The 14265-nt window shown below is 37.9% G+C and overlaps 1 protein-coding gene across 4 annotated transcripts in view; it reads left to right on the top strand.

Annotated features, from left to right (window-relative positions):
* The window catches only part of SEC23A (Sec23 homolog A, coat complex II component), a 72404-nt gene extending 70263 nt beyond the window's left edge, over nucleotides 1-2141 (top strand). For 2 of the 4 annotated variants that reach the window (XM_025391497.1, XM_025391496.1), the window contains one exon: nucleotides 733-2141. In XM_025391497.1, coding sequence (XP_025247282.1) covers nucleotides 733-822 — 90 coding nt within the window. In that variant the 3' untranslated portion in view covers nucleotides 823-2141. The remainder of the gene's footprint in view (nucleotides 1-732) is intronic. The other 2 variants (XM_025391495.1, XM_025391498.1) reach the window with 1 other exon arrangement.
* The last annotated feature ends 12124 nt before the right edge of the window (nucleotides 2142-14265 follow it).

Below are 14265 nucleotides of genomic sequence, written 5' to 3'. Positions count from 1 at the left end.
ACAGGAGCTGTAAGTTCTCGTCTCACATTTGCCATTAATTTGCTGAAATTACTTAATTTCCCTGTTTTAGACATTGAATATTTATAATTAAGAAGAACTTGAGTATAAGAAGAAAAATATAAAATTCAGATAAAAAATCTTCTAGAAATACCTTCTTTTGCTGAAGTAAAGTTTCATTGTTAATGGATTGGGTTACCAAGATCATTCTGTCAACACAGTTTTTATTAAAATGGATAATAGGAATTTTCCCTAACTCTTGTTAATTACTTGGAACCTGCAGAAATCAATTAAAATGACCTGAAAAGTTGAGAAGCATAGTTTATTTTAAAAATGATATTATGAGTTTGCTTCCTTCCAGCTGGGATTTCTGTTAAAATGCCAGGGAGAAAGGGTCTGGAGGTCAGGCTTTCTTTTAAAGCCCCAAGCCTCTAATTACATTGTTAGTCTTTGTGGTGACTAGCCGCCATCCTGATTCATCTCATCTCATAGCATAAACTCATATGTGATCCCATCAGCCTATGAATAAAGACACTCCTATTATCGGGAATTCTAAGGATGTAGAGTCTCCCTCCCAGGAACCAGGGACGGAGGCCAGTTAGATTCTTTTTATTTAATAGGAGCATAGGCATTGTTCTATTTCAAAGGATTTCCTTGTCTATTTTAAACATTTGTGTATAAATTCCATGGTATCACCCTATGTTTTAATCATAACAAATACTTTTTTTCCTCTAGGAGTCTGGAGCACCTATTCTTACAGATGATGTTAGTTTACAAGTGTTTATGGATCACTTGAAGAAACTTGCTGTGTCCAGTGCTGCTTGAAGTGCTAAACATGTTAAAGACACTTAAGAAGATGAAATAATATTCAAATTTCCTTTTTTCCTTTTTCCATTTATCTGTGGAAACCAACAGATATTGCTCTATATTTTTTGTATTAGTATGGTTTGAGACAACATAGGGAAAATATTCACATTTGTAGATTAAGCTGGAATTATAATGAGAGCAATAAGAACAAATTTATTTTGCTTACCACAGTGTTATAACTGGTTCTAGAAATTTGAGGTCTTTATAACTTAATTATGTTTAATAAAAATAGAGTCTGCCTTGTACTACAGATGTAATTTATTTGTATAATGCAGACAGACCCAAAGTGGCACTGAATTTCCTTGCTCACCTTTTAAAAACTTGTTCCTTAATTTTAGCCAGAAAGCTAAAAAACATTAGTAATGATAAATGTGAACATTTTTGCTTATTCATTGAATATTTTTCTGTAATTTTCAGCAGTTATGTATACACTTTTTCTGTACTTACTAGGGTAAGGCAGATTTATTTTTATGATTTGTTTAGGAATTATTTGATTTTATAATGGTAATTTTCATGATGATAATGTTTTTGGTTATTTGGAAAGATAGTTTAGAGATGAAAGTTTTTTTTGGGTAACAATCCCGCAGCTGACAATAAATGTGAAATTTCCACAAAATATCCAACCTATGTGACTAAACACAACAGTTTTTTTTAAAAAGGGAGATAGAAAATAAATCGTTTTGTTGGAGTGCATTTTAGTAAGCCTTTGCAGTAAAATGACTGTTGTAACTACTAAACCAAATTTAGTTTTCACAGCATGGTTTTGTTGTTTTTCCCTTGTTTTTCTGAGGTAAATTTTATGTTGTATCCTTCAGTATTTTAACACTACTTTGGCAGTTTACACATTACTTTTTGTTTTTCCTTCCTTTTTGTGAAATTTATTAAGTTGTGGTTCTTATTGATAACAGTATTATATAATGTTTGCTTAATTATATCATGTGATGCTTAGTTCTATTTTGATTTATTCATTGGTATTCACTTTTACCTTTAAAGTTTACTTGTAGCAAATATGTTTACATTGATAAAGCCAGATATGTTTTGACAATGAAATTTACATATCAAGTACTGCAAATAAAAGGTGGTGCTATGATATATGCTTAGGAGGACAGTTTTAATGACTGTACTTGCATGAACACAATCATATGATGGTAAAACAAACTTAAGAAAAAATTGTTTATATGTTATTTTCAATTAGCTTAAATTAATTGCATTGTTATATTTTATTTGAATTGAACTGTGCTAGGCCTAAATGCCAATAAAATATACTTTTCACTGTTTTTCTGGCTATTTTGAAATCTAGTAAAACCTGAGAAGCCTAATGTAAAATTAGAGTATTTAAAATCATTAGATTTAAAAGCTACTCCTTTAAAAAATAACAACTTTAAGATATAATTCACACATCATACACTTCATCTACTTAAAGTACACAAATCAATAATTTTGAATATTTTCATGAAGTTATGTAATCACATCACCACAATCAATCTTAGAGTATTTTTTATCACTCCCAATAGTTACTCATTTTTGTCATAAGGCTAGTGTGTTTTTAAAAAGGGAGATAGAGGTTCATGTAGTTTTTTGTTGTTGTTGTTTGAGACAGAGTCTTGCTCTGTTGCCCAGGCTGGAGTGCAGTGGCACAGTCTCGGCTTACTGCAGCCTCCACCTTCTGGGTTCAAGCTATTCTCCTGCCTCAGCTTCCCGAGTAACTGGGATTATAGGCGCCTGTCACCACGCCCGGCTAAGTTTTGTATTTTCAGTAGAGATAGGGTTTCACCATATTGGCCAGGCTGGTCTTGAACTCCTGACCTCAAGCGATCCACCTGCCTCGGCCTCCCAAAGTGCTAGGATTACAGGTGTGAGCCAGTGCACCCAGCCAAGTTCACATATTTTGAATTGAGGAAAGACATTGTAATGATGACACCTGTTTAATTTGCCTGTTCTCTTAAGTTATGTCCTTTAAGAATGGTGTTGTGCCATTGTTTCTTGTCTTGGTACTTAGCCCTAAACTGCCCTCTACTTCTAAATCAATTACAGCTGAATTTAGGGATAAGGATGAACAAATACATTATCATACCCTTTTAGCTTACCATTTAAAAGCAATCGCCTGGGATCATTTTTGTGTATAATTTATCTATTTCTAAATTATCTACTTACATAGACTGTTGAAAAGAATGTTTAGCCCTGTCTTAGTTTATTTGGGCTGCCAGAACAAAATACCTTAGACTGGGTATTTTACAACCAATGGAAATTTATTTCTCACAGTTCTGGAGGCTGGGAAGTCCACAATCAAGTAGAGTTGGTGTCTGGTGATGGCTCTCTGCTTTGTAGATGGCACCTTCTATGTGTCCTCACATGGTGGAAGGAAGAGAGATGAACAAGCTTCCACAGGCACCTTTTGTAAAAGCACTAATCCCATTCATGAGGGTGTACCCCTCATTCTCTAATCACTTCCTAAAGGCCGCACTGATCTGGGAGGGAGGCAGAGAAGTGCTAGGAAGCGAAGGACGTGGTCCTTGGCTAGGGCTTCACCTCCAGGCCTGTGCCCACAGACCTAGGTGAAGACAGGCATTTCTGTTTTCCTGCCCAAATGTTGCACTTCCCAAGATCACCCTGGCCTACCATGCCCCCATCCTGTGCTTTTAACAACCTAGAGACCCTAGCGGGCACACACAAGCGGCTGGACATCAGAAGGAACACTTTGGCGGAAGAACACAAAAACAGTAGGATGTCGAGAGGCGCAGGTCGGCAGAAAAGCACAACTGGAGACTCCAGTAGACACCGACAGGCCAACCAGTGGAAGGACACGGAGTTGGGCTGGGGCTCCGAAGGAGGGCCCGGGCTGCTGAGCTGCCTGACTCCAGGGGAAAACCACCTTCCCACTCCATCTCCCTTCTGGTTCCCCATCCATCTGCTGAGAACTTTCACTCAATGAAACCTTGCACTCCTTCTTCAAGCCCACGTGGGATCCGATTCTCCCGGTACACCAAGGCAAGAAACCCTGGGATACAGAAAGCCCTCTGTCCTTGCGATAAGGCAGGTGGTCTAATTGACCTGACACAAGCCGCCTGCAGACGCCTAAACTGAAAGAGCGTACTGTAACACACTGTAACACACAGTGGGGCTTCAGCTGTGAACATTCACCCCTAAACACTGCTGTGGGGTGGGAGCCCCACACCTGCCTTTCTGCATACTCCCCCTAGAGGTTTGAGCATTGGGGAACTGAAGAAGCGAGCCACACCCTCATCGTACACCCAGCCAGGGGGTTAAGGGAACTTTTCCCGTTTCACCACCTCTTAAATGTCATATTGGAGATTAGGTTTCAACATAGGAACTTTGAGGGAACCCAAACGCTTAGACCACAGCACTCTTTTAAAGAACGTGGATGATATGGTTTGGGTTTGTGTCCCTGCCCAAATCTCATGTCAAATTGGAGGAGGGGCCTGGTGGGAGGTGACTGGATCACGGGGGCAGATTTTCCCCTTGCTGTTCTCGTAATAGTTAGTTCTCGTGAGATCCGATCGTTTAAAAGTGTGTGGCACTTCCGCCTTTGCTCGCTCGCTCTCCTGCTCTGTCGTGGTAAGACGTGCTTGCTTCCCCTTCGCCTTCTGCCATGACTAAGTTTCCTGAGGCTTCCCAGTCATGCTTCCTGTTAAACCTGTGGAACTGTAAGTCAATTAAACCTCTTTTCTCCATAGATTATACAGTCTCAGGTAGTTCTTTATAGCAGTGTGAAAACAGACTAATACAGTAGGATGGATAAAGAATATTTGCTAAATTATTAGCAGCACTGAGTAGCTTTGGTATATTACCCAGAACTGTTTTGGAATTCATTTTTGAATTTACTACTTCTATTGGCATAATCTCTAAAAATGATCTTAGACATCATCTATGTACACAGATGTAACAGGATAAATTTATTCTTTTATTGGCAGATTCCAAAACTGAGCTGACATTTCTCTGTTTAGTTCCCCACTTGATAGACTTCCCTCTCATATCCCCAGACTCAGAGACTGCATCTAATGAGTGTACTTAGTTGTCCAGCTCAGGCCAGAAACCAAAGAATCATTTTCAACTCTTACTCTTCTCAACATCTTTGGTAACCACATTGTAAAAATTCAACCTCTCTAATATTTCTGTAATCTATTTCCAGTTCTCTATCCTACTGTTATTCTGCCTTCATTATATCTCACCTGGCTTGGTGAAATAGCTTCCTAACTAGCCTACTTTCTCCAATCTCCTTGTCTCTATTCCTCTTTTCAATTCACTTTCCACACTGCAACAATAGTGCTATTTCTGAATATAGGTCTGATTCAGTCATTTCCTTTTGCCCTCCCAATAAAATCCAAACACTTTGGCCTCGTAACATTGTATACTATATATCAGATTGTACCCCAGTTCTCTGCTAGAAAAATGGTATAAAAGACACAGCTGAAAAGGTGTTTTGGAGAGGGATTCTAGTTGTACCCAAGCATGAAATTTAGGTGTTGTATTTGGTATCTATTTAGTGTCAAAACCAAATGCATTCTCTACCGTCTGTTACAAATTAAATTCCATCGCTTATTGCACTTGCTTTTATTTTAAATGAACATGGTATTTTTTTCAGTTATTTTCAAACTGCGGACAAATTAGGATTATTTCCTTTATCTTTTATAAAATTAAAAAAAATAGAGATGAGGTTTCACTATGTTGGCCAGGTTGGTTTTGACCTCTTGGCCTCAAGCAATCCTTCTGCCTCAGCCTTCCAAAGTGCTAGGATTACAGGCATGAGACACCTCGGCCAGCCGGATTATTTCCTTTCTAACATCCGTCTTTACATTTTTATTTTCATTTCCCATGTATCCACTATACATGCATATATACTTTTTGTACTCTTCAAATGCTTGACTTGCGTTCATCTTGAGGATTTTGTCAAGTTATTCTACAGATACTTCTATTTTTCTTGTTTGCTTTTTAATAGTTTATGAAATTAAGTCTCCTTTCTTCTGTGCATTTTTCCTCCTTTGTTTACCTATTGAAACAACTGCTGTTCTAGGCTTAATGTATTATTATTTAGTGAACAGAATAATATTAAGGTATGGAACAGTGAAGTTACATTACTAAATATATTTGATTTTTTTTTCTTCCCTACCTATGCAATCCATACTGACCAGCATCTTCAGTTGCTTTTCTTTGAGACTTGGTTTTTTTTTTCTGTGTGTCTATTTTCTTACATTTTGTTATTGCCTACCTTTTTCTACATTTTCTGCATACTAATTTTCAAGGAGCAATTTTAAAGCTCAGTTTTTACTCTACGTTGTTCAAGCCTGATTTGTACTGTTTGCAAATATTTTGGTCTTCGATTAATCTTATCTAAAACTTCACAGCAGGAAAAACTTAAATTGCACCACTGATGGAATGATTTGTGTTTTTTTTGGTTAATCCTTTAGTTTTAAACAACAGTTCAAAAAAATGTAGTGCCATAGGTATTCAAGGCACAAACTGCAACTCTAAGAGAGGGGAAATTATTCAAAAATTGTTACTAATTTACCTTCTAAATGTAAGGGTATCCGTGTATGTTCAGGCCACATTGTATAACTGGGGGTTCTCTGAATTAAGTTCCATGTTGAACACAATGTTTAATGAGATGAACAAAGCGAATCAATGGAGACTTTCATAAGAGCAAAAAAGTGATAGTTTGAAAGTATTAATCCATTTCTAAAGCTAAGGAGAAAATTGAATATCAATTCTTCTGATAAGCATAAAATACATGTTTTTTTTTTTAAATGAAAGTCTTAAAAATTATTAAAAATGTTTTCCCCAGGCCAATTAAGAAGCATAATTGCTTAGTTATTTGATGATCAAGATTCATCTACTTTTCCTCTAATGAATTTCAACTGAGACTTGATGTAACAATCATACATTCACCACTCATGAATGCAGTTTGGGAAACTGGACTTTTGGAGTTAAAAGGGCCAATTGAAATCATTAGGTCCTATTTCTTTACCCAATTCATTCAAGAATCCCTCCACAATATCACTGTTGGTCACCTGATCTCTGTAAAATACTTTCAGTGACAAGTCAAACAACAGCTGAAAGTTGCTGAATGCTGTGAGTGACTTATACCTTTAGAGAAAAGAATGTTGCTGAGTTAGAAAGGATTTGTATATGACATACCAAAGTAAACTTTGACCAGAATTTTACGAGGAAATACTTAACTCCATTTTACATGATAACACAATCAGAGGGGCTATGAACTTTCACCTAAAAGGCCATCTGGCAGTCTTTGATACTGTCATTAAAAGAAAGTGGGTAGACAGACGTAGCAGATGTTTGCCGATTAGAAGAATGCTCTCAAGCAGGACATTGTGGACACACTCACCACAGAACTGTGTATTTTCCAACTGCAATCACCATGTATTTAAGTGGATAAAAGTACATTGTAGAGCTTGGTGTTATGAGTCTGTTTCCTGTGGAAAGTGTGGCCTGCTGTGCTGGGGAAGCTGCTGTTTTCTGGTCGAGATCTTGTTCAACTGCCTTCATAGGGTACAGGGTGAAGCATCCACAGAATGATCCTGTGTGTACATTTAACCTGTTCTGGGGACTGCACTGTTTGTTTTCGCAAATTAGGAAAATCGACAAAATCAACAATTTTTGTAGAAATTAGAACTTTTTCTAAGAATAGCAAATCTGGAGATTACTTATGAGTAGCAGTAAAGATGTCACTTTGAAGTGATAAGTATACTGAATAAAGAATCTCCAATAAGGAAGGATCACATTTCACTTTATTTAGTGGCTTAGAGCCTTTTCTTCAAGCCAATTTAAAAGTAACTTAATCTGCAGAGGTTTAAAACTTAATCTTTATCAAATCCTTGTGAGATGCTAATAGGTTAAGTATTCTGCATGTTTGAAAACATTTGTAAAGAAGAGATGAAAGAATCACAGAGCAGTGCTTCTCAAACTTGAACATGAATCCTCATGGAATAATGATAAAATGCAGATTTCCATCCAGTAGGTCTGAGGTTTTGCATTCTAACAAGCTCTCAGGTGATACCAGTGCTGCTGCTGTGGCAGGCCACAATTTAAATGGCAATGTCAGCCAAGAGCAGCGTTATGTTTTGGGACTCTCATAGGAAGAAGTCCAGCAGTCAGTTGGAAATGTGCATTTTGGACTCAGGAGACTCAGTTTTGGGAGCCATAAGCATAGAATAATAGTTGAAGTTATAAGAATAGATGAAATTGCTCTTCTTTAATTATTTACTAAATACTAATAAGGTAGTTAGGGAGCACAGAGTCAGACACAATCCTTCTCTGTGGAGCACAGATTATGCCATCCTGTATGGCCTCCTGCAATGTTTTAATTCTAAAATTCTATTTTTAATGAGAACATTAAGCCTACTGATTTATCAAGTATATCTTTTTCAGCAAGGAAGTATTTCTATTAAAAAGACCATCAGGTTGCTGAAATATTAATGGTAGTACAATATCATGTAACTGAAGAGAATGTTATCATTGAATTCAGGGTTTTGATGAAAACCCAGAGTTAGGTTCTTTATTTTAATAGGGATGTTGAGAAAACAAGATTCTGAGTAATAAATTGTGAAATGGCTTGATTAATAATTGTCTTTCGGCCAGGCATGATGGCTCAGTTTACTCCCAAAGTGTAATCCTAGCACTTTGGGAGGCCGAGGCAGGTGGATCGTTTGAGTTCAGGAGTTTGAGACCAGTCTGGCCAACGTGGTGAAACCCTGTCTCTACTAAAAATACAAAAATTAGCTGGGCATGGTGGTGCATGCCTGTAATCCCAGCTCCTCAGGAGGCTGAGGCAGGAGAATTGCTTGAACCCAGGAGGTGGAGGTTGCAGTTAGCCGAGATCGCACCACTGCACTCTAGCCTGGGCGACAGAGTGAGACTCATCTCAAAAAAAAAAAGTCTTTAATTATTTTAAGGATGATGTCTCCCACTTTTTAGGACCACAAAATACATTGCCAAGGCATGTTATGCAATGTTCTTAATTAGGTATGTTTGTTAATTGATTAGGTAACTGTTATGGTGTAGATAGACATCGCTCTGCCTGGAGTTAGAGAAGTAAATGCGACAGTCTCTGAGCAGACTTTGGACCAATAGACTTCTATTTTTGTGTTTGTTGTGTGGTGACTCTTCTTATCTTATTGTATATTTACATTGGGCCTTTTGAATTATATTTACTTATTGAGTGCCATACACACTTCTGACATGGCTTGTTGTAAATGACTCTAATGATTATTTTCCATTTGGAGTCTAAAGTCCAGCACGGTTTCAGGGAGCTAATGTTTTATTATTGCAGGTTCTTTGTCAAGAACATTCAGTGCACCTGCTGTGCATACTCAGCCTATATATACGGTGACAGCTACATCTGCTTCCCCATCTGCACCTTTTGGTTTTACGTCGATATCATTAGCTATCTGTAACACTTAAGAATCTGCCTGTATCTGTTGAAGGATAGATAACTGGGTTGAAAATCCTCACCTTTCTGCAAGACCTTCCACAAAATAATAGCTCTGTGGAGTGATTTGGAGATTTCTTATGATTAAATAGATGATTGAAGCTGTGATTGTCAAATAGAAACATGTTTAAACATGTTCCAGAGCTTACTTTAATTTATTAAGAAGGACATGATCACAAAATGTGTTTAATAATAATGTAGCTACCCTATATGTTAAATTTGGATCTGTTCCCATAGCAGATAAGATCTGTTAATCAATAAAGTCTAAAGTTGTCTGTACAGAGTGGAAAACCCTAATCCTTAACATTAGTATACTAGTCATGTCAATCAGCATGTCCACATCCTCCTGCTTGCATCTCTCTGCTGGACTAAGGAGCCGGCCTCCGTCTCTTCCTTAAGCAAAGGGGTGGGATCAAGTTTTCTAAGGGCACCTAATCCATAGAGTGGTTGCTGAACCTATGAAATGACTTGATAGGAAAAAGTTTCCTTAGTAAGAATAGTGATAATTAACTAGACTAATTATACTCTCCTCCTTGAAAAGTTGAAAGACTCAGATAGCAGCAGCCATTCTGTAATGAGAGAAAAAATGACTAAGAACAGACAAGGGGTGGAAGAGGTGTACTGATGGTGGAACATTAGGATGAAGGTTCATTAACTCTGCTGGGTGATGGTTTCTAGACCGCCCTGCATCTTGAAACATGGCCATTTTTGGAATCCTTTCACCCTTACTCCCAAATGTGTTCATTTGGTATAATAAGTTTCCATTATTTGAGATGACTGAAACTTACTTATGAAACAAAGATCACAGTGACCATGAGGATTTACTTTTTGATCTGTGTTGCAAAGAATAGCGATTAAATATTGAGAAAACAAATAATAAGTGAGATGGGTGCCACATTGGGACAGATTCCAGAAGATGCACTATGTTACCTTATCTGTCCACTCAGGATGGATAAAGTTCACCCGATTTAGGTGTCTTTCTACCAATATCCAGCCAGATTACTAATGTATAGGTTTCTGAGGCCAGAAGACCTTAATATCAATAAGTAATGGAATTACCTGAGACTCCATACTCTTTTAAATAGTGCATTGAAGGAGCGGGGATCATGGGCTAAAATTCTGAAAACTATTGTATTTTTGTCTCCAACTGTCCCTTTAAACTTGCTCAATGTGTATAGTCTCCAGTCTCCCCAACTACTTGGTAAAGACTCTAGCAGACTGATTTTGGGTCACTTTTATCTAATAGACTTAAAGGTCACTCTAAGCCGTAGACATAACCCCGTTTAACAATGGCCAGGTCCTGTGCTAGGCGGAAGCATGCACCACCTCATCTACTTTTCTCCACGGTCATCTTAGCTCACTTGGAATTTGCTATCTGTTATCTTGGCATCTTAGTCCAAGCCACTTGTTATACATTTATCCACAAGAAAAGTATAAATGATACACACATGGAGAATTCCACTGTCATTCTCTGGTTCTTCTCTCAGGGCTACTTGCTAATCAGTATGTCTTGGGAATGGTTCTGTCCTCTGAGGTATTCTTTCCCCAGCACATGGAGAGTTTCTCCTAGGCCCCACCCACTCAATGCTTGCCCCACAGTGTTGGCTCTGGGATATACAGTTCTTACCCAGACCTTTATTCTTATTCACAGGATTTACTTAAAATCTGCCCCCAAATAAACCTTAGGAGCTGAGCCAGGAATGGTGGTGCATGCCTGTTGTCTCAGCTACTTGGAAGGCTGAGGCGGGAGATCGATTTAGCCCGTGTGTTTAAAGCTGAAGAGAGCTATGATCATGCCACTGCACTCCAGCCTGGGCAGCAGAGTGAGAACCCATAAAGAAAGAGAGAGAGAGACCTTAAAAGCTGAATCCTTATCAATGGATTCTGATGAAAGGCTATGCTTGTCTCCAAAATGCTGAATGAGGCCATCTGTCTACTATTCTTGTTAATAAAAATAATGAGGTGCTACTACAGCTTTCTGCAGTGTTGTGTGTTCATGTTCTTTCTGCCTGCTGGGTCCACTCTGCAGTGTGGGGTTTTTTTTGTGGGCTGTAGCCACAGGAAGGGTGTTCTAGTGAAGAAATTCCCTACTTGCCTGGAGTCTGAGCCAAACATGGACACTCCTTTGCACGACTTTATAACATCTTGCGTAACATCAGTAAGTATTCTTTGGCAGTTGTGGCTAAAAAATAGCTCAGGGATATTATCATTCAATAATGTTGTATGCAATAGTATGTAGGTTACATATCTGCTGATAGACTAGGGGTAAATATGACTTATGGAGTAGTACCTTGTACTAACAATAGCACTTGCTCATGATTCTAGAAAGTTAGAACTAACCTACCACTCAGATATCTGCAGGGAGAGAAGCATATGGGATTTAATCAATTATCTTCCCAAAAAACTCCCTGGAAAGAAAATTGTAAATTCATTTCAAATAATCAATGAAAGATTTTTCCATGTGTTAGATGACTTATACATTCGCATATATTGTCCCTCATTTCTGAATCTTGTGATCTAAAAAATTAATATTACAATTTTATTTCTAGCCAAGTGTTCTTTACTATTAAATTTTAGAAGGGTTGTGAAAATTTGCATTGGGAGGCACAAATTATTCTGCGCTCTTCTGTTCTATTGGGAGATACTACTTTTCTCCCTATCATTTTCACTTTCTACTTATTTGTAGGATTGCTGAAATAGCTTTTGAACTGAGTGAACATTTTAATTTACTCTGTTTTTTTAAATATTATTAAAGCTTCTTTGAACAAATAAGAGAATGACCAAAGAAAGAAATTCGAGAAGGATAAACTAAGCATAAAGAGGAAAGCTTTTCATGTCAGAAAATGCTAAGGATAAACTAAACTTCAATCAAGAGACAAATGTAGTTTGAAGGCACTGACACTTCATCACCGCAGGGAGGCAGTAGCTCCTTCAGTAATAAGAAACTCAAGGTTTTTAGTATTTTTCTCCACTTTAAATTCTGAACTTTTCTATTAATAATTCTTTATGTGATTTTTTTTCTATCAACACCCATGCTTTAGTCCTTGATTTTAAAAGGTAATCCTTGCTCATGTCTGAAATAATTGGACCCCAAAAGTAAAACATAGTTTGCCGAAAGGGTACAAAATTGAAAAATGACTTTAGCTGCACACCATGCATGAAAGACTTTCGAAGTCTGAATTTCCATAAAAAATTATAAATAAATGAAATTCTTTATATGCTCAGTAAGTCAACTTTTTAAAACGCAGCAATTATGGTTTCTATAGCACAACAAGAAAGGTTGGGTGGGATTTTGAGGTCACCTCATCCTAGCATCTTCACTTGTGACCACATTTTTAACCTATTTCTTGCTGAATATTTAATATTTTGGCCACATTTTCATTTTGGTCACAACCTAAGTGTAGATTTAAAGTATGGTAATACTTTTGATCCAGCAAAAGCACTAGACCCATACACAGAGGAATTTATGTCAGAAAGTGATATCTAGTGGAAGATTCTAAAATGTTAAAAATTCTCTTTTACTCAGTTTCCATGCTTGAATGAATTACTTATCTGAGTGGAGAGCTTCTTCCGTGGGGATAAACAGCTTGGTAAACATTAGAAATAGTGGTGTCTCAGCTATTTCTAAGTATCTATGTCTGAGTATTTGCTATTTCCAGTAGAGGTAATCCAGCAGAGTTTAGATTCAGACATTTTCTTTTTTTAGTATAATCAAATATATTTTCATCTAGCGAAGAAGGAAAAACAGATAGAGTCCATATCTTTTAGGGGAAAAGACTCCACTGATGTTGACTTTAAGTACAAACACAAACAACAGAGGAATGGCAGGGTGAAATGTATAGGAGCACAGATTCTGGAACACTGCACAGATTCAAAGCGCAGCTTTGCCATTTCCCAGTCGAGTCACACTGGGCACATTTCTTAACTTCTCTGGGACTGCTTCTTTAGCTGCAAGATGGGGAAAATCATAGCACCTACTTCATAGCGTTGTATGAAGATTAAACAATTGAGTACCTATAGTATATTTAGAACGCTGCTTGGCACTTAATATATGCCCTGTAAGTGCTGGTTGTCATCATTCTAACGAGAGGCATTACTCTCCAGCCCTTCATTTTCTATCAGGTACTCCACATTATAATTATTATTTTTGCAGAGACGAGGTCTCACTTTGTTGCCCAGGTTGGTCTTGAACTCCTGGGCTCAAGTGATCCTCCCGCTTTGGCCTCCCAAAGCACTGGGACTACAGGTGTGAGCCACCATGCCTGACCCTGGTACCCTACATCCACATTATTATCTACATTTTACATACCAGGAAACTAAGGCTCAAAGACCTTATGACAGGTTGCACAACTGGTAAGTAGTAACACACACAGATTTCACTGTACAGATTGTATACAAATACATCACCACGTGCATTAATAATGTCTTTATTACTAATATGTCGTTACTAATAATGTCTAATAATGTTTTTATTACTACCTGGCAACATGAATTGAGTGCTTATCCTGTGCAAGGCGTGGTTCTGCGTGCAAAGGATAACCCATGAGATAGGCGCCGTTGTTATTACCATTTTGTCAATGAGGAAACTAAGGCACAGATTTTTTAAAAAACTTGCTCAAGGTCACATAGCACCTACTGGCAGACATGAAATGTAAACCCAAGTGGTTTGCTCTAGTATCTGTGCCCCTTTTCTGCCCCTTTCCCTGAGAGTGATCAAACGCTTGTGGAGCTTTCATGTGGTCTAAGATTAAGGAAGAGGCATTTGGTCATCACTGGCTTTTGGCCGGAAGGCTATTGCATTTGGTCTTTGGCCATCAGCCTTTTCCTCACTATCTGGCCTCCTGCTGGCTAGGTTCCACATCTGCTCACAGTAGCCCTGCTGGTCTTCCAAAACTCATCTGGTCTGCCCTCTGGCCACTGGCTGTGTGCTGTACACTGCC

Source organism: Theropithecus gelada, chromosome 7b (assembly GCF_003255815.1).
Source record: "Theropithecus gelada isolate Dixy chromosome 7b, Tgel_1.0, whole genome shotgun sequence".
NCBI classification, from domain to species: domain Eukaryota; kingdom Metazoa; phylum Chordata; class Mammalia; order Primates; family Cercopithecidae; genus Theropithecus; species Theropithecus gelada.
The sequence above is the reverse complement of the archived record's forward strand: the minus strand, read 5'-3'. Positions and strand labels throughout refer to the sequence as shown.